Raw genomic sequence first — 16,541 nt, 5'->3', positions numbered from 1 at the left:
CTCCAGTATCTAGCCTTCAGCACTTGAGGAATGTGCGAAGAAGATACATTGCTACCTACCTATCAAACGATTAAAACTGTTCAGTGTTACTCTAAGTAGCGCCTGTGTAGACTTCGAGAGTTAGCTACACGCAGTGGAGAAAGCTCCAAAGCTGTCAAAACGCCGCCCTTAGAACCGTAACGGGCTTTCTTCAAATGTCGTCTTATATCGCCGATCGTGACTCAGAGTTCGATTATATAAATGTGATATTTCTTGCAATCCCAAATATCACGACAGGCGCAACATCAGGAACAAATAAAATAAACGTTCACATAATTTTTTATCGAATTGTTATATTTTTTTTTTTGCAAAAATCTTTATGTTTCCAACATAAACATGGATAGAAATAAATAAAATGTACAACACTTTTTAAAACTTAATTTACTTGGGTCCCAACATGTCTTGTGGTCTGACCCATTGATTGAATTGTTCCTCAGTAAGATAACCCAATTTAATGGCTTCCTCCTTCAAGGTGGTGCCATTCTTGTGAGCAGTCTTGGCGATTTTAGCGGCCTTATCATAGCCGATATGAGGATTCAAGGCGGTAACCAACATAAGGGATTCGTTCATGATTTTGTTAATACGTTCGGTATTGGCTTGGATGCCCTGTACGCAATTGGCAGTGAAGGTGCGGCTGCCATCAGCTAAAAGAGATAAGGAGAAATGTTATAAAATTTAGAATTAAATTAATAATGACTAAACAAACTTACACAACAAACGAATGGAACGCAAAACATTGGAGACAACCAAAGGCTTGAAAACATTCAATTCGAAATGACCATTTGAGCCACCTACGGTAACAGCAACTTGATTACCCATAACTTGGGCAGCTACCATGGTCATGGATTCACACTGAGTGGGATTTACTTTGCCAGGCATAATAGAGCTACCAGGTTCATTTTCTGGCAACATTAGCTCACCCAAACCGCATCTGGGACCAGAACCCAAGAAACGAATATCATTGGCAATCTTCATTAAGCTGACAGCAATTGTATTCAAAACACCATGTACCTCAACCATGGCATCACGACCAGCCAAAGCTTCAAACTTATTGGGGGCGGTTACAAATGGCAAACCAGTAAGTTGGGCAATTTTAGCGGCGCATTTTTCGGCAAAACCAATGCGTGTGTTGAGGCCAGTACCGACAGCAGTACCACCCAAAGCCAATTCATAAACACGTGGCAAACAGGCATCAATACGATCCAAAGCATAATTCATTTGTTGAGTATAACCACTGAACTCCTGGCCCAAAGTCAAAGGTACCGCATCCATGGTGTGGGTACGGCCAATCTTAATGATATTTTGGAATTCATCGGATTTAGCTTTCAAGGCATCGCGCAAAATCTTAATGGCAGGCTTAAGATTATTGTTCAATTCCAAAGCAACAGAAATATGAATGGCAGTGGGGAAAGTATCGTTGGAACTTTGCGATTTGTTAACATGATCGTTGGGGTGAACAGGGTCTTTGGAGCCCAATTTACCACCCAGCAATTCAATGGCACGGTTGCTGATAACCTTAAAGGGGAAAATTTAAAAAAGTGAGGGATTTGTTTTAAAATTAAGATCATGGAAGTCCGAACAAAATGTTTTTGGCTTTAAATTTTTCATAATTGGTCAAGATCCAAAATAAATAATGGACAAAAGTAACCGACAAAGTTATAAAGTTCGAATGAAACGGTAAACTTTTCTTTAAATAAAACATTAAAAATTTTGTTTAACTAATAATTTACTATTAAAATATTTACTGAAAATCTTGATAAGATTCCTCGGCTTTTTATTTAAATAAATTATTTCACTCACCTCATTAACATTCATGTTACTTTGAGTGCCGGAGCCGGTTTGCCAAATAACCAAAGGGAAGTGATCATCATAAAGCTTTCCTGAGATTACATCATCAGCAGCCTTTGAGATGGCTTCACTAATTTTAGGATCCAAACCGAATTCTTTGTTAACTTCAGCAGCAGCCTTCTTCAAAATACCCATGGCTTGGACAACAGGTTTTGGCATACGTTCGGTGGGACCACCAATGGGGAAATTGATTTGGGAACGCATAGTTTGAGCGCCATAGTATTTATCGGCTGGTACCTTCAGTTCACCAAAGGTATCAGTTTCAATGCGATAGTCAGCACAAGCCTACAAATAAAAATGCAGTTGAAAAAAAACACATTAAATAAAAAATTAACTTTAATTATATAAAATATTCCATAAAAATAAATCTAATCGCTTAAAATCTCTCACCATTTCTTGAGGTTGTTTTGTATAAAACTGATCAAATGTGTTAATAATTTATTTTATTAAGCGAGTGACTTTTGTCGGCGCGCAAACGAGTATAATTTACCATATAAACTCAAGAGATAACATTATTATTTTTATTCAGGTTTATAGTCCATATCAAGTTCTAAATGAGTATGTTTGTAATTGTTTTTGTTTTTAATGTACTCTGAGGATTAACGTTTAGAATTTGTTGTTATAAATTTGCTAAAAAAATGTTTGCTCAAATGTTTTCGCAGCCTAAATATTTGAATAAAATACTTATTCTCATTAATAAAAACCGGTTGTATTGATTTTTAAAATTTAAATTGTTAATTTTGTTTTTTTTTTAACACACGAAAAAGCAGCTTTGTTTTCGTTTATTATTTAAATGCATTTAGTAGTGTTATAGTGTAAATTGAAAATAAATTGCTATCAGTGTAATACAATAGCAAAAGCATTCGAGCGTATAAATAATGTTAACCCTTTGGGGGAACTATTTAACTTTTTAGTCTAGTCTATAGTCTTGCTTATAGTTAAGTCTTTAGTCTAGTATATAGTTTAGTCTAATCTACAGGCTAGTCGGCAGTCTAGTCTATAGTCTAGAATATAGTCTAGTCTATAGTATAGTCTATAGTCTAGTCTATAGTCCAGTCAATAGTCTAGTCTATAGCCTTGTTTATAGTCTTGTCTATAGTCTATATCCTTGTCTATAGTCTAGTCTTTAATTTTGCCTATAGCCTAGTATATATCCTTGTCTATAGTCTAGTCTATAGTCTAGTCTATAGTCTAGTCTATAGTCTAGTCTATAGTCTAGTCTATAGTCTAGTCTATAGTCTAGTCTATAGTCTAGTCTATAGTCTAGTCTATAGTCTAGTCTATAGTCTAGTCTATAGTCTAGTCTATAGTCTAGTCTATAGTCTAGTCTATAGTCTAGTCTATAGTCTAGCCTATAGTCTAGTCTATAGTCTAGTCTATAGTCTAGTCTATAGTCTAGTCTATATCCTTGTCTATAGTCTAGTCTATAGTCTTGTCTATAGTATAGTCTATAGTATAGTCTATAGTCTAGTCTCTAGTCTAGTCTATAGTCTAGTCTATAGTCTAGTCTATAGTCTAGTCTACAGTCTAGTCTATAGTCTAGTCTATAGTCTAGTCTATACTCTAGTCTATAGTCTAGTCTATAGTCTAGTCTATAGTCTAGTCTATAGTCTAGTCTATAGTCTAGTCTATAGTCTAGTCTAGTCTAGTCTATAGTCTAGTCTATAGCCTAGTCTAGTCTATAGTATAGTCTATAGTCTAGTCTATAGTATAATCTATAGTACAATCTATAGTCTAGTCTATAGCCTAATCTATAGTCTAGTCTATAGTCTGGACTATAGTCTAATGTATAGACTAAACTATAGACTAGAATATAGAGTAGACTATAAATTACTACTGTATAGTCTAGTCTATAGTCTAATCTATAGTTTAGTCTATAGTTTATTCTATAGTTTAGTCAATAGTCTATTCTATAGTCTAGTCTATAGTCTAGTATATAGTCTAGTCTATAGTCTAGTCTATAGTCTAGTCTATAGTATAGTCTAGTCTTCGGTCTAGTCTATAGTCTTCGGTCTAGTCTATAGTCTTCGGTCTATTCTATAGTCTAGTCAATTGTCTAGTCAATAGTCTAGTCTATAGTCTAGTCTATAGTCTAGTCTATAGTCTAGTCTATAATCTAGTCTATAGTCTAGTCTATAGTCTAATCTTTAGTCTAGTCTATAGTCTGGTCTATAGTCTAGTCTATAGTCTAGTCTATAGTCTAGTCTATAGTCTGGTCTATAGTCGGGTCTATAGTCTAGTCTATAGTCTAGTCTATAGTCTAGTCTATAGTCTAGTCTATAGTCTAGTCTATAGTCTAGTCTATAGTCTAGTCTATAGTCTAGTCTATAGTCTAGTCTATAGTCTAGTCTATAGTCTAGTCTATAGTCTAGTCTATAGTCTAGTCTATAGTCTAGTCTATAGTCTAGTCTATAGTCTAGTCTATATTCTAGTCTATAGTCTAGTCTATAGTCTAGTCTATAGTGTAGTCTATAGTCTAGTCTATAGTGTAGTCTATAGTGTAGTCTATAGTCTAGTCTATAGTCTAGTCTATAGTCTAGTCTATAGTCTAGTCTATAGTCTAGTCTATAGTCTAGTCTATAGTATAGTCTATAGTCTAGTCTATAGTCTAGTCTATAGTCTGGTCTATAGTCTGGTCTATAGTCTAGTCTATAGTCTAGTCTATAGTCTAGTCTAGTCTAGTCTATAGTCTAGTCTATAGGCTAGTCTATAGTCTAGTCTATAGGCTAGTCTATAGTCTAGTCTATAATCTAGTCAATAGTCTAGTCTATAGACTAGTCTTTAGTCTAGTATATAGTCTAGTCTATAGTCTAGACTTTAGTCTAGTCTATAGTCTAGTCTACAGTCTGGTCTATAGTCTAGTCTATAGTCTAGTCTGTAGTCTAGTCTATAGTCTAGTCTATAGTCTAGTCTATAGTCTAGTCTATAGTCTAGTCTATAGTCTAGTCTATAGTCTAGTCTATAGGCTAGTCTATAGTCTAGTCTATAATCTAGTCAATAGTCTAGTCTATAGACTTGTCTTTAGTCTAGTATATAGTCTAGTCTATAGTCTAGACTTTAGTCTAGTCTATAGTCTAGCCTATAGTCTGGTCTATAGTCTAGTCTATAGTCTAGTCTGTGGTCTAGTCTATAGTCTAGTCTATAGTCTAGTCTATAGTCTAGTCTATAGTCTAGTCTATAGTCTAGTCTATACGCTAGTCTATAGTCTAGTCTATAATCTAGTCAATAGTCTAGTCTATAGACTAGTCTTTAGTCTAGTATATAGTCTAGTCTATAGTCTAGACTTTAGTCTAGTCTATAGTCTAGTCTATAGTCTGGTCTATAGTCTAGTCTATAGTCTAGTCTATAGTCTAGTCTATAGTCTAGTCTATAGTCTAGTCTATAGTCTAGTCTATAGTCTAGTCTATAGTCTAGTCTATAGTCTAGTCTATAGTCTAGTCTATAGTCTAGTCTATAGTCTAGTCTATAGTCTAGTCTATAGTCTAGTCTATAGTCTAGTCTATAGTCTAGTCTATAGTCTAGTCTATAGTCTAGTCTATAGTCTAGTCTATAGTCTAGTCTATAGTCTAGTTTATACTCTAATCTATAGCCTTGTCTATAGTATATTCTATAGTCTAATCTATAGTCTAGTCTACATTCTATAGTCTAGTCTACATTCTATAGTCTAGTCTACATTCTATAGTCTAGTCTATAATCTAGTCTATAGACAAGTCTGTTGTCAAACCTAAAAAAAACACATGCTTTTCCGGAATTTTGCCCATATTTTCGTTATTTATGGACCCATTTTGAGGAACCTTCTCAAAAGCGTGTTATGGATTCAGAAGTTCGAATAAATACCTATGTACTTTAATTGAAAAATTGTGGAGCGGTTAAAGGGATTTTAAGGTACCTTTTCGAAAGCTTGTTATGGATACAGAAACTAATATTACGGGAATTAAGTTTCCTCAAAAACGATATTCCCAAAAACAAGATAAGTGAGATAGGTATAAAATTCCTACTAGTTAATTTCCGCCATTGATATTTTTATAGCTACTTGATGAATATTTTTCCAATTGGGTATTTTTTAAATTTTATTACAGCTGTTGCCAGCATAAAAAGCCGGTTACAAACACACTTGTACACTAGTTCATATACTAAAAAAATATGTAAAAAGTACTATGTAATTGTATTACCGAAAAAATGCAATGTTTACAAAAGTTTTTTCTGGGCAAATTTTAGCACTACTGAACATAACCTTGTCCAACAAAAATTGCACTCTGCAAACACAATTCTTTATAAAGTAAAGCAATTCTACATACATAAAATAACACATAAATTAACATATTTATAAGTATAAAAGATATTTTATGCAATCATATCTTAATTTTTCGATAAAAAGAATTTCAACAATTACATAATCCTTCTTCTACCAATATAGAGATATAACAAAATTTTCTTTTCCAGACAACTTACCATAGTGGATGTATTAATCCAACGTGTTTTACTCAATTGTTGAACGCCGCGTAGCGAAGAACGTTGCAAAAGTTGGGAAAACATTTTTCGGCTTATTTTTAAACACTGATTTTCCCGATTTTTTTATTATTGTTTTTGTCCTAATCGCCACCGCAGTGAAACTATCCAGAGCCCTGCGCCAACAAATATTAACGACGGCGGCGACTGACACTAAAAATATAGGCGGCGGCTTAAAATCGACTGTAAGCCGGCTAAGTTTTCAACTACGTTTAGTTTTTAAATTTTCAACGATTTTAATAAAAACGGAATCCGAGAGATCAAAAAGTGGGATTTTGGAAGCAAATACATTGTTTATAACAAAAAAATAGAGCAAGCACAAAAGTTGTGTTAGAAATTATGCAGGGATGGATAAAAAATTCTTAAAAATTAAAAACAAATCTTTTCACCAAGTTTTATGAGGATCGGCATACATTTGACCTACCCCCATATAAAACATCTTGCAGAAAATCAGTTTCTAAAAGATTTTGCGTTATTTATTTATTTATTCAGTAATAAAAAAAATCGATTTGGGCAAAATATTGTCTGTTCTCTAAACCGAATACGAGTAATTTTATCGTTAAAAACGAATTCGCATAATTTTTCTCGCTTTAAAACCAAGTACACGTCCGATTTGCAGGACACAAAATTTGGTTTTAAAAGTTTTTCGGTTTTGAAACCGATTCGATTTACAGAACAGACATGAGTAAATACAAGGTGTAAATATTCAATAAATTTCTCTGGGTCTACATACATATATACTCTACATATGTACTTAATTTCATGTTTCTAGGTTCAATATTATAGAACTTGAAAAAGTACCTTTTGTAGAACGAAAAAGTACTTTTATAGGTTCTCACCTAATCCGGACTCTACAAACTTATTATTATTGTTTGATTTAATTTTAAGTTGCCCCCTTAACAGTATGATACCACCTTAGGAGGGATTATTTGGCCTTGAAATATTCATAACGCCGTAACCAATTACGGCTTTCGCCCAAAAGAGCCTCGTCCAAGAACTGCCAATCCGACCTATACCTTCGTATAGGAAGCTGGAACTCCCGAACTCCGCTCCTGAGTTTACCGGTCTCCACCAAAATCCTAAACGAGATTTGTTTGGTACTCCGCCATGTATCAAAGAAATTTTGTCTGTGCATGAACAAAAATCTCAATTTTCGATGAAATTTCCAGAGGTAGTTTCAGATTTTTGCTATTTTCCTTATTTATGGGCCGAATTTGCTGATTTAAACTAGCGTTCTATTCGACCGTATCTCATAGAATTATTGAAAATTCGGATCTCTAAGATATCTGGGTTCTTCTGAAAACTGATTTCAACATACATACGGACAGACAGACGGACATGGCTAAATCGTCTCCGCTATCTATAAGGATCCAGAATATATATACTTTATAGGGTTGGAAAATTATATTATAAAAATTTCAAACGGAATGACAAACGTATATACATATATCCTTCTTACGAAGGTGAAGGGTATAATAATTAAAATGTAAGAGTGTTATATTCGGCTATGCCGAATCTTAAATACGCACCATCAAATCATATGTCGTAAAAAAACAAAATTTCGGAAGTGGTCATATACATATGTATATGGACTTTGATCAATAGGCTAATATGAACGTCAGCATGATTTTCGGAATAGGGACTTCAATGTGGGATTGGTCAATAATGGACCAAGTTCTCCATAATTTAAAGTAATTTATTTTTTATTCTACCATAATTCTATCATAATGATAACTTTTGGAATGATGTATTAGCTATAAATTGATTTTCTGTAAGAAGGTTATATTGCCGGACAGATCCTCATAATTTTAGGCTTCATAAATATAGGTTTCGGTTCCTAGCAGCACATTTTGTATCTGTTGAATATAACATCAAATATTTCCCATAGTTCTAACTTTTTTTAATAAATTATTTTTTACGCGTAACACATGTCCTTCGACGATCACGACACATTACATTTTGTTCCACTACTTTGTTCCATAAAGATTTTTTTTCTTAAAAGGTACATCTACCCCTTTTCTAGTTCCGTGAAGACATTCTCTAAGTGCGAAAATTTGTATAAAAGGAGGCTTAATAATAGTTTCTTGTAAATATTCGGCCACCATAGTGTTTGGAGACAACAAGAGCTTCACTGAAAGGCACACCAGACAGACACTACCATGGGTATATGGTCAATCAATGGTATAATAATAAGTATGTATCCTTGTGGTAACGCCTGGATACGGCAATTAGCGTCCGTCCATTGCCTCTAGGTGATAATATAACAGCTTACCACTAGCCGACCGACCACCACCCGCCTAGGTGACTAGGGAGGTATACAATTGCTACTCTCTTGTGGGCATTCTTCGAGGAGACCATCATGATGCCTCCTCTTTCTTAAAAAGAAAGACTTCTTTAGAGACAAATAATTAAATAGCATCATTACTTACATTTTTTAATCTTCTAGATCTCACAAACAGGCTAAATCAATCAATATTTTTAGTATTTACACTTAAATACTTTTTCAATAAACAAATAAAGAATTTGCAAAAATTGGCGCGAAAACAAAAAATTGCAGAATTTTTCCTTCAAACAGATTTAGTTTGATGTCCCAATGGGACATCATTGGTTTGACGAGCTAGGAAACTCTGGTTTGTCAAACAGCAATGTATTTTTCGTATCTCGTGTTTGCTACAAACATAAAGTGTTTGAAGGAAAAGCAGCGACTCGAATTGGGTGCGAAAACACGAAAATATCAGAGGCGAAGCATTTACATCGAGCGTTGAGCAAAGTTTTACATGGGCCAAATTTCAATGAGCGGCTTATTATTAGATAAAAGAAAACTTGATTTAAATGAAAACAAATAACTTTATATTGTAAAATTACATAAATTTTGCGAAAATGTTCTTTAAATTGTACAAAATATGACTAAATTTTCAAGCCGTATTAAGCTGAAAATTTTTAGGCTGCGGCGTCTTTGACATTTTGTTCGGCGGCTAGGCTTAGTCGGCTTAAGCCGATTTGCGCAAGTTTCTCTACAGGATGACTCAAAAAAATTCAAAAGATACGAACTTTTTACAACCATGTGTTTGTTATGATTTTAAACGTCATTATCACGTATTGTTTTTATAAAAATCCGCATTTTACAACGTTTACCCGAAATTTAGAGAAATTTCATTGAAAATTAGATACATTTTTAATTAAAAATATATTCTTAAACTAAAAAACTAATTCCCACACCCCAACAACATGGAGCGTCCACAAAAAATGCCGAAAGTGGCTAAGGTAAGTAAACAACATAATATCTCTACTTTCATATCCACTAATAGGCTTTTTATACATCTTACAGGTCAAAAATAAAGCTCCCGCTGAGGTACAAATTACCGCCGAACAGCTCTTGCGGGAAGCTAAAGAACGTGATTTGGAAATTCTACCACCACCGCCCAAACAAAAAATCTCCGATCCCGCTGAATTGGCAGATTATCAACAACGCAAACGTAAAGTTTTTGAAGATAATCTGCGTAAAAATCGCATGGTAGTTAGTCATTGGATCAAATATGCCCAATGGGAAGAATCACAAAAAGAGATACAACGTGCTCGTTCGATTTGGGAGCGAGCTCTGGACAATGACCATCGTAATGTTACTATATGGCTTAAATATGCCGAAATGGAAATGAAAAATAAACAGGTTAATCATGCTCGTAATCTGTGGGATAGGGCCGTCACAATAATGCCTCGCGTTAACCAATTCTGGTATAAGTATACTTACATGGAGGAAATGTTGGAAAATGTGGCTGGCGCCAGGCAGGTTTTTGAAAGATGGATGGAATGGCAACCAGAAGAACAGGCCTGGCAAACGTATGTTAACTTTGAACTACGTTACAAGGAAATTGATCGTGCTCGTGCTATATACGAACGTTTTGTATATGTACATCCTGATGTCAAGAACTGGATAAAATTTGCCCGCTTTGAAGAGTCCCATGGCTTTATACATGGAGCTCGTAGGGTATTCGAAAGAGCTGTGGAATTCTTTGGCGATGATTATATAGATGAACGTTTATTTATAGCATTTGCTCGTTTTGAAGAAGGTCAAAAGGAACATGATCGTGCTAGAGTCATATACAAATATGCCTTGGATCATTTGCCCAAGGATCGTACACAAGAGCTGTACAAAGCCTATACAATACACGAAAAGAAATATGGTGATCGTGCTGGCATTGAAGATGTTATAGTATCGAAAAGAAAGTTTCAATACGAACAGGAAGTGGCCAATAATCCTCAGAACTATGATGCCTGGTTTGATTATTTAAGATTAATTGAGGGTAAGTTATTAAAAAATGTAATAGTGCCATATGTAAATTAAAATTATTTAAATTACCGCTTTCAGGAGAAGGTGATGCTGATCTCATACGGGAAACTTATGAACGTGCCATTTCAAATGTGCCACCTGCAAATGAGAAAAACTACTGGCGCCGCTATATTTATCTATGGATTAACTATGCCCTGTATGAAGAACTTGAAACCGAAGATTTGGAACGCACCCGCCAAATATACAAAACCTGCCTAGAGTTGATACCACATAAAAAGTTTACCTTTAGTAAAATATGGCTTATGTATGCTCAATTCGAAATAAGATGTAAAGATTTACAAAAGGCACGTAAAACTTTAGGTATGGCTATTGGTATGTGTCCCAGAGATAAACTATTCCGAGGCTATATAGAACTTGAAATACAGTTGCGTGAGTTTGATCGTTGTCGTTTGCTGTATGAGAAATTTTTGGAATTTGGACCAGAAAACTGTGTGACCTGGATGAAATTTGCTGAATTGGAAAATCTATTGGGTGACACAGAACGCGCTAGAGCCATCTACGAATTGGCAGTACAACAACCGCGTCTAGATATGCCCGAACTGCTGTGGAAGGCTTATATTGACTTTGAAGTTGCTCAAGGTGAATCCGAATTGGCACGCCAGCTCTATGAAAGACTATTGGAGAGAACGCAACACGTTAAGGTTTGGATGTCTTATGCTAAATTTGAGTTAACTTCACAGTTGGGAGAAGATGATGCAGACATGAATCTACGATTGGCCCGTAGAGTTTATGAAAGAGCTAATGATACTTTACGTCAATTGGGCGATAAGGAATCTAGAGTTTTACTTTTGGAAGCTTGGCGTGACTTTGAACGCGAGTCGGGTGATCAGGACAGTTTGGAAAAAGTTATGGAGAAAATGCCCAGACGTGTCAAGAAAAGACAAAAGATTATTTCGGAATCCGGTGTGGAAGAGGGTTGGGAAGAAGTATTCGATTACATATTCCCCGAGGATGAAATGGCCAGACCTAATCTTAAACTTTTGGCGGCCGCTAAAATGTGGAAAAAACTTAAAGAAACTGGCGCTAGCACTACAGAAACACAAACGAATTTTGAAGCCACTAGTGTGGAAAGCAATAAAACTGGTTATGAAGCAGAAGCCAAAGAACCGGAAAATAATGCTAACAGCGATACACCGGCAAATGCGGAAGAGTCTGAAAGTAGAGAGGATAAGGATAATGAGAATGCGTCACCTAAGCAAACTGCTGCTAATAATAATGATAATTCTCCAAATGCAGGCTAATATACAGAAGGCATTTGTTTATTTAGTTTTAAGTAAGGTAATTAATAAAATTTATAATTTTATTTACTTTATTTTTTTTGCAACAAGTGCTTGGTTAAATATTCTTGTGAAATGAAGTGAAGCAGTGAAGTGAAGTGTGTTACTAAATTTTAACAAAAACAATTAATTTTTGTCATCAATAAATGTTGGTCGAGCAAAATCTGGAAAATCCAAGATGATGTTTCTCAAGCAATATATTTTAACAAACAATTGCAACTAAAAGCATAATGTGTAAATACTTTGTAGGCAACAGACTCTATTAAAGGGTAATTATTTAAAGCGCATTAATAGAGTAAATGTGGAATAAGCGTATTTCATTAGCTGCAATAAAAAATTTAATTAATAAATAAAACCATTTGCTATAAACTCAACTTCACCTGCACAAATGTGGGCAAATCAACTGGTATATAAGAGCCAGCATAAATAATCGAATGTCTTTGCGTGCGCATCAAAGTTATCAACAAATTCTTTTTAAAACTAGGCTCCTGAGCCAACCAGCCACAAGAATAGAAGGCATAAGTTAAATTCCAACTTTGAGTACTCATGCAATGACCAAAATAGCATATAATAAACACCTCCAAAGTAACAGCTACAAAGAAGATTATCGATAGAATTTGAGCACTATAATCAGCAGCATCCACAACATATAGAAAGTGTAAACCAACGGTGCACTGAACCAAAGCCGAACAAACAAATTGAGCTAGACAAGCTTTCGAAATGATATTTTCAATAATGGTAAATAGTCTAGATAAAGAATTAATTAGAATATTTAAAATTAAAGGGAAAAAATTAGAAATACTTTAAGATATTGTTATAATCCTTAATACATGCATTAAATTCATGTAAGTTTCTCAAACGTTCCTCTTTAGTTAGCCATACATGTTCTTCTTCGTCTTCCTTACGACCTATAGCTCTAACACGCACCTCCAAAGCTTTCATTTGAGCCGTTAATATAATAAGATACGCGGGAGGATAGGAATCATTAGCACAATTTTGTAATGCTTGTACAATAAGACCAAACAATTGATAGATCATTACTATGATATACATAAAAGTATTATCAAACCAATTGACTCCAAACCAGGCAGGATATAATAAACAACGTTCTTGGGCAAATATAACCTTGAAAATACTTAAACCTGTACCCACCATATACAGGCGCACGAATATTAAAAATGATAATTGCGAAATTCTAATGGCATCTTTGAGAATTTTCTGTTCTTCCAAATTGTTAGCTCTCCTATCCAGCTTACCCAGTATAGCCTTAATTCTTTCCAAATCCTTACGCACCAAATAAACATTAAGAAATTTCAAATTAGCTATAGTATCCGTTATGGTAATGGTTAAATTTTCACACAATTGTTGGGTATTTTGAGCGAAAAATACATTAACAATTAAGGTCAAAGGAAATAGAAAGGTGACCACAAAGTTTATAACCACTGCATAAATGCGATAGACTTGTAAATTGCTCTGCTTAGGAGCTTTAATACCCATCCAATGCCATACTTTCCAATGATAGTAAAAAGCCATATTAGTATCTGGTTGCTGACCGCTAAGTTCCATAATAGTTAATCTTTTCACTTTGAATTTCCAGGAGGTTTTAATTTCAAATGAAGGAATGTAGCAATATTTTATTCTTTAATTGGAATTGTAGTTTTGTTATAAAACTTTTGTGCAATAATTTGCATAATAGTTTTTAACTGTATGTATTTGCAAACAATTGTTTTAATTAGAAAAGTTTAATAATTTAATTAAATTGTTTTAAATTATTATTTTGTAAATGTAATGGACATGAAATCTTCTTTATATTAGAAGGAAAACACTTAAGTATAAAATGTTCGAAAATTAGAACTTGTTTTCGAATTTGTTTAAATCTCTAGATTTTTTATTTTTATTTTCCAACTTCAAAATCTAAACATTTTCTGGAAATTTTAAATATTTTTAACAAAGTTTGTGAATATAAGCTTTTTAGGTTATGTTCGAACATTTTCGAAAATTCGAACTTATATTCGAAAAAATTTTAAATTTGTTAAAATAATTCCTAAAAATACAGTTTTAGTTTTATTCGACCACAATATTTTTGTATTTTCCACTTTCGAACTTAAAATTTTTGAAAATAATTCAATAATTTTCTAGAATTTTGAAGTATTTTTAATATAGGTTATGAATATAAGCATTTTAGGTTATGTTCGAAAATTTTCTAAAATTCGAAAAAATTTTAAAGTTGTTAAAATAATATACAGATCATGAGGGTTTATTAAAACACAATTTTAGTTTTATTCGAACACAATATTTTTGTATTTTTCACTATCGAACTTTAAAATTTTGAAAATAATAGTGAATTTTTAATGAAGGTTATGAATATAAGCATTTTAGGTTATGTTCGAAAATTTTCTAAAATTCGAACTTAAGTTCGAAAAAATTTTAAAATTGTTTAAATAATATACAGATCATGAGGCTTTATTAAAATACAATTTTAGTTTTATTCGAACACAATATTTTTGTATTTTCCACTTTCGAACTTTAAAATTTTGAAAATAATAACAACATTTTCCTGAATTTTTAAGTATTTTTAATGAAGGTTATGAATATAAGCTTGTTAGGTTATGTTCGAAAATTAGAAACTTAAGTTCGAAAACATTTTTAAATTTTTGAAATAATCTGCAGATCATAAGGATTCATACAAATATACATAATTTTAGTTTTATTTGAGCATAAATTCTTGTATTTTCCACTTTCGAACTTGAAAATTATGAAAGAAATTTCGAAATTTTCCAGAATTTTGAAGTTTTTTAATAAAGTTTATGAATACAAGCTTTTTAGGTTATGTTCGAAAATTCGAACTTAATTTCGAAAAAATTTTAAAATTCTTGAAATAATCTAAAAATACAATATCAATTTTATTCGAACACAATATTTTAGTATTTTCCACTTTCGAACTTTAAAATTTTGAAAATAATTACAAAATTTTCACAAATTTAAAGTATGTTTAATAAAGGTGATGAATATAAGATTTTTAGGTTATGTTCCAAATTCGAACTTAATTTCGAAAAAAAATTATAAAGCTGATCATAAGGATTTATAAAAATATAATTTTAGTTTTATTCGAAAACAGTTTCTAGCATTTTCCACTTTCGAACTTTACAATTTTGAAATTAATAACAAAATTTTCCCGAATTTCGAAGAATTTTCAAAAATTCGAACTTAATTTCGAAATTTTTTTTTAAATTTTTGACATAATCTCTATATATTGAGGATTCATAAAAATATAATTTTAGTTTTATTTGAGTTAAATTTTTAGCATTTTCGCTCGAATTTAAAAGTTTTGAATTTAGAAAAAATTTCAAAAGTTTCAAAATAATTCTAAAGTTTTTCTTGAATTTCAAAATAGTTTCAAAATAATTCTAAAATTTTTCTTGAATTTTGATGTATTTTTAAGCCAGTTTATAGGTTATGTTTGAAATTTTCGAAATTTCGAAAATAATCATTTAAAAAGTCACATTTGAATATATTTCAACATTTAAAAATTCATGTTTAGTTTTATTTTTTAATATAACAAATTATGTAGTTAATATCTTAAACAATATGTACTTTTTTTTTATTAAAGGATAATATAAGTAAAATTAAGGAAAAAAAAAGTAAAAAAAAACTAAAAAATTTAAAACTGAATTCAATTCATAATACAAAAATAAAAAATGTGAGGATTAAACATTTGCCCATTAAAAACTTTGTTAAATTCATTATTGCGTTTTCTCTAAATACAGGAAATTTACACATATTTTTCAAAATTTATAGAGATGCTAAAACTACTAAATATTTGTAAAGAAAAAAAATGGGAAAAAAATAAATATCAAAAAAAAAAAAATATATATATATATATATATATTATTATATACCAAAGAATATTAAATTGAGATAAAATCGTTAGAGAGTTTAATTTTAATATTATGTAGTTTGTCTACTATCCGATTGATTTTTACAAACTTTAACTATGACCATCTTCCAGTGGCGTGCCTGACATATTTCCGAACAATAAGCAGCACGAAAGCAACATAAATAAATGGCTTCTTCCAGACACCAATAACACTAAAAATTTATGATAAAAAAATAAGCTTAAATGTGAAATTTTAACTTGTTTTCTCATACCCATTGTTTACGTTTCAGTATTTTACATTCCATTTCTTGTTTCTTAATGGTTTCTTTTAATTTACGCTTTTGAGCTTCCAGTTTTTCATTTTTCTGTTTATATTCATTTATAACTTTATGAGCATTCTCCAGTTCATTTAACTAAAATTTAAAGAAATTAGTTTCATTCTTAACAATTTTATATTTTTAAACATTTACCATTTTAAGTCGATCATCGTTTTCTGTTAACTTAATTGTTTTACGGGTTGAACGTTTACTACTATTATTGTTATTGTCTTCCTTAGTATTAATATTATTTAAATTATTAGTTTTCAAACGTTTTAACGATACTGATACTTCAGTACACAAAGTCGTTTGACTGTTGGTTAAAA

General features: G+C 32.2%; 4 protein-coding genes across 5 annotated transcripts; 1 reads left to right on the top strand and 3 right to left on the bottom strand.

Moving 5' to 3' along the window:
• Nucleotides 1-312: 312 nt before the first annotated feature.
• Nucleotides 313-6,550, bottom strand: LOC119612333 (fumarate hydratase, mitochondrial-like). Of its 2 annotated transcripts, none has more exons than XM_037968128.1 (4): nucleotides 6,340-6,550; nucleotides 1,840-2,172; nucleotides 750-1,554; nucleotides 313-683 (listed from the first exon to the last, which is right to left on the bottom strand). In XM_037968128.1, the coding sequence occupies exons 1-4, from the start codon at nucleotides 6,421-6,423 to the stop codon at nucleotides 421-423; spliced, it is 1,485 nt and encodes a 494-aa protein (XP_037824056.1). In that variant the 5' UTR covers nucleotides 6,424-6,550; the 3' UTR covers nucleotides 313-420. The 2 variants fall into 2 exon arrangements, with proteins under 2 accessions (XP_037824056.1, XP_037824057.1); XM_037968129.1 differs by lacking the exon at nucleotides 6,340-6,550 and adding an exon at nucleotides 2,278-2,510.
• A 2,931-nt stretch (nucleotides 6,551-9,481) lies between these two features.
• Nucleotides 9,482-12,070, top strand: LOC119612339 (protein crooked neck). The gene is made up of 3 exons (XM_037968139.1): nucleotides 9,482-9,660; nucleotides 9,725-10,697; nucleotides 10,763-12,070. The coding sequence occupies exons 1-3, from the start codon at nucleotides 9,625-9,627 to the stop codon at nucleotides 11,983-11,985; spliced, it is 2,232 nt and encodes a 743-aa protein (XP_037824067.1). The 5' UTR covers nucleotides 9,482-9,624; the 3' UTR covers nucleotides 11,986-12,070.
• Nucleotides 12,071-12,294: 224 nt separating this feature from the next.
• On the bottom strand, nucleotides 12,295-13,587 carry LOC119612328 (odorant receptor 2a). Its single transcript, XM_037968121.1, has 3 exons — nucleotides 12,824-13,587; nucleotides 12,402-12,768; nucleotides 12,295-12,345 (listed from the first exon to the last, which is right to left on the bottom strand). The coding sequence occupies exons 1-3, from the start codon at nucleotides 13,585-13,587 to the stop codon at nucleotides 12,295-12,297; spliced, it is 1,182 nt and encodes a 393-aa protein (XP_037824049.1).
• Nucleotides 13,588-15,969: 2,382 nt separating this feature from the next.
• On the bottom strand, nucleotides 15,970-16,535 carry LOC119612344 (zinc finger MYND domain-containing protein 11-like). The gene is made up of 3 exons (XM_037968144.1): nucleotides 16,369-16,535; nucleotides 16,171-16,311; nucleotides 15,970-16,110 (listed from the first exon to the last, which is right to left on the bottom strand). Exons 1-3 carry the CDS (start codon nucleotides 16,369-16,371, stop codon nucleotides 15,970-15,972), a joined length of 285 nt encoding a protein of 94 aa, XP_037824072.1. The 5' UTR covers nucleotides 16,372-16,535.
• Nucleotides 16,536-16,541: the final 6 nt, after the last annotated feature.

This window comes from Lucilia sericata, unplaced genomic scaffold, assembly GCF_015586225.1.
Source record: "Lucilia sericata isolate MDLA Ls3-8-SP2 unplaced genomic scaffold, ASM1558622v1 Contig001651F_arrow, whole genome shotgun sequence".
In the NCBI taxonomy this organism is placed as follows: domain Eukaryota; kingdom Metazoa; phylum Arthropoda; class Insecta; order Diptera; family Calliphoridae; genus Lucilia; species Lucilia sericata.
This window is presented reverse-complemented; position numbering and strand designations above follow the sequence as displayed.

Bases quoted from the DNA above. Each gene is read 5' to 3' on its own strand.
- LOC119612333 (XM_037968128.1), bottom strand. From the start codon at position 6,423: ATGTTTTCCCAACTTTTGCAACGTTCTTCGCTACGCGGCGTTCAACAA. The intron at 2,173-6,339 runs GTAAGTTGTCTG...TTTTATTTGTAG, and splicing joins GGATTAATACATCCACTATG to GCTTGTGCTGACTATCGCAT. The intron at 1,555-1,839 runs GTGAGTGAAATA...TTCCCCTTTAAG, and splicing joins GTAACATGAATGTTAATGAG to GTTATCAGCAACCGTGCCAT.
- LOC119612328 (XM_037968121.1), bottom strand. From the start codon at position 13,587: ATGGAACTTAGCGGTCAGCAACCAGATACTAATATGGCTTTTTACTAT. The intron at 12,769-12,823 runs GTATTTCTAATT...TTCTTTATCTAG, and splicing joins GATTATAACAATATCTTAAA to ACTATTTACCATTATTGAAA. The intron at 12,346-12,401 runs GTGAAGTTGAGT...TTTTTATTGCAG, and splicing joins ATTTGCCCACATTTGTGCAG to CTAATGAAATACGCTTATTC.
- LOC119612344 (XM_037968144.1), bottom strand. The intron at 16,111-16,170 runs GTATGAGAAAAC...ATAAATTTTTAG, and splicing joins TACTGAAACGTAAACAATGG to TGTTATTGGTGTCTGGAAGA.
- LOC119612339 (XM_037968139.1), top strand. From the start codon at position 9,625: ATGGAGCGTCCACAAAAAATGCCGAAAGTGGCTAAG. The intron at 9,661-9,724 runs GTAAGTAAACAA...TACATCTTACAG, and splicing joins AAATGCCGAAAGTGGCTAAG to GTCAAAAATAAAGCTCCCGC. The intron at 10,698-10,762 runs GTAAGTTATTAA...TACCGCTTTCAG, and splicing joins TTATTTAAGATTAATTGAGG to GAGAAGGTGATGCTGATCTC.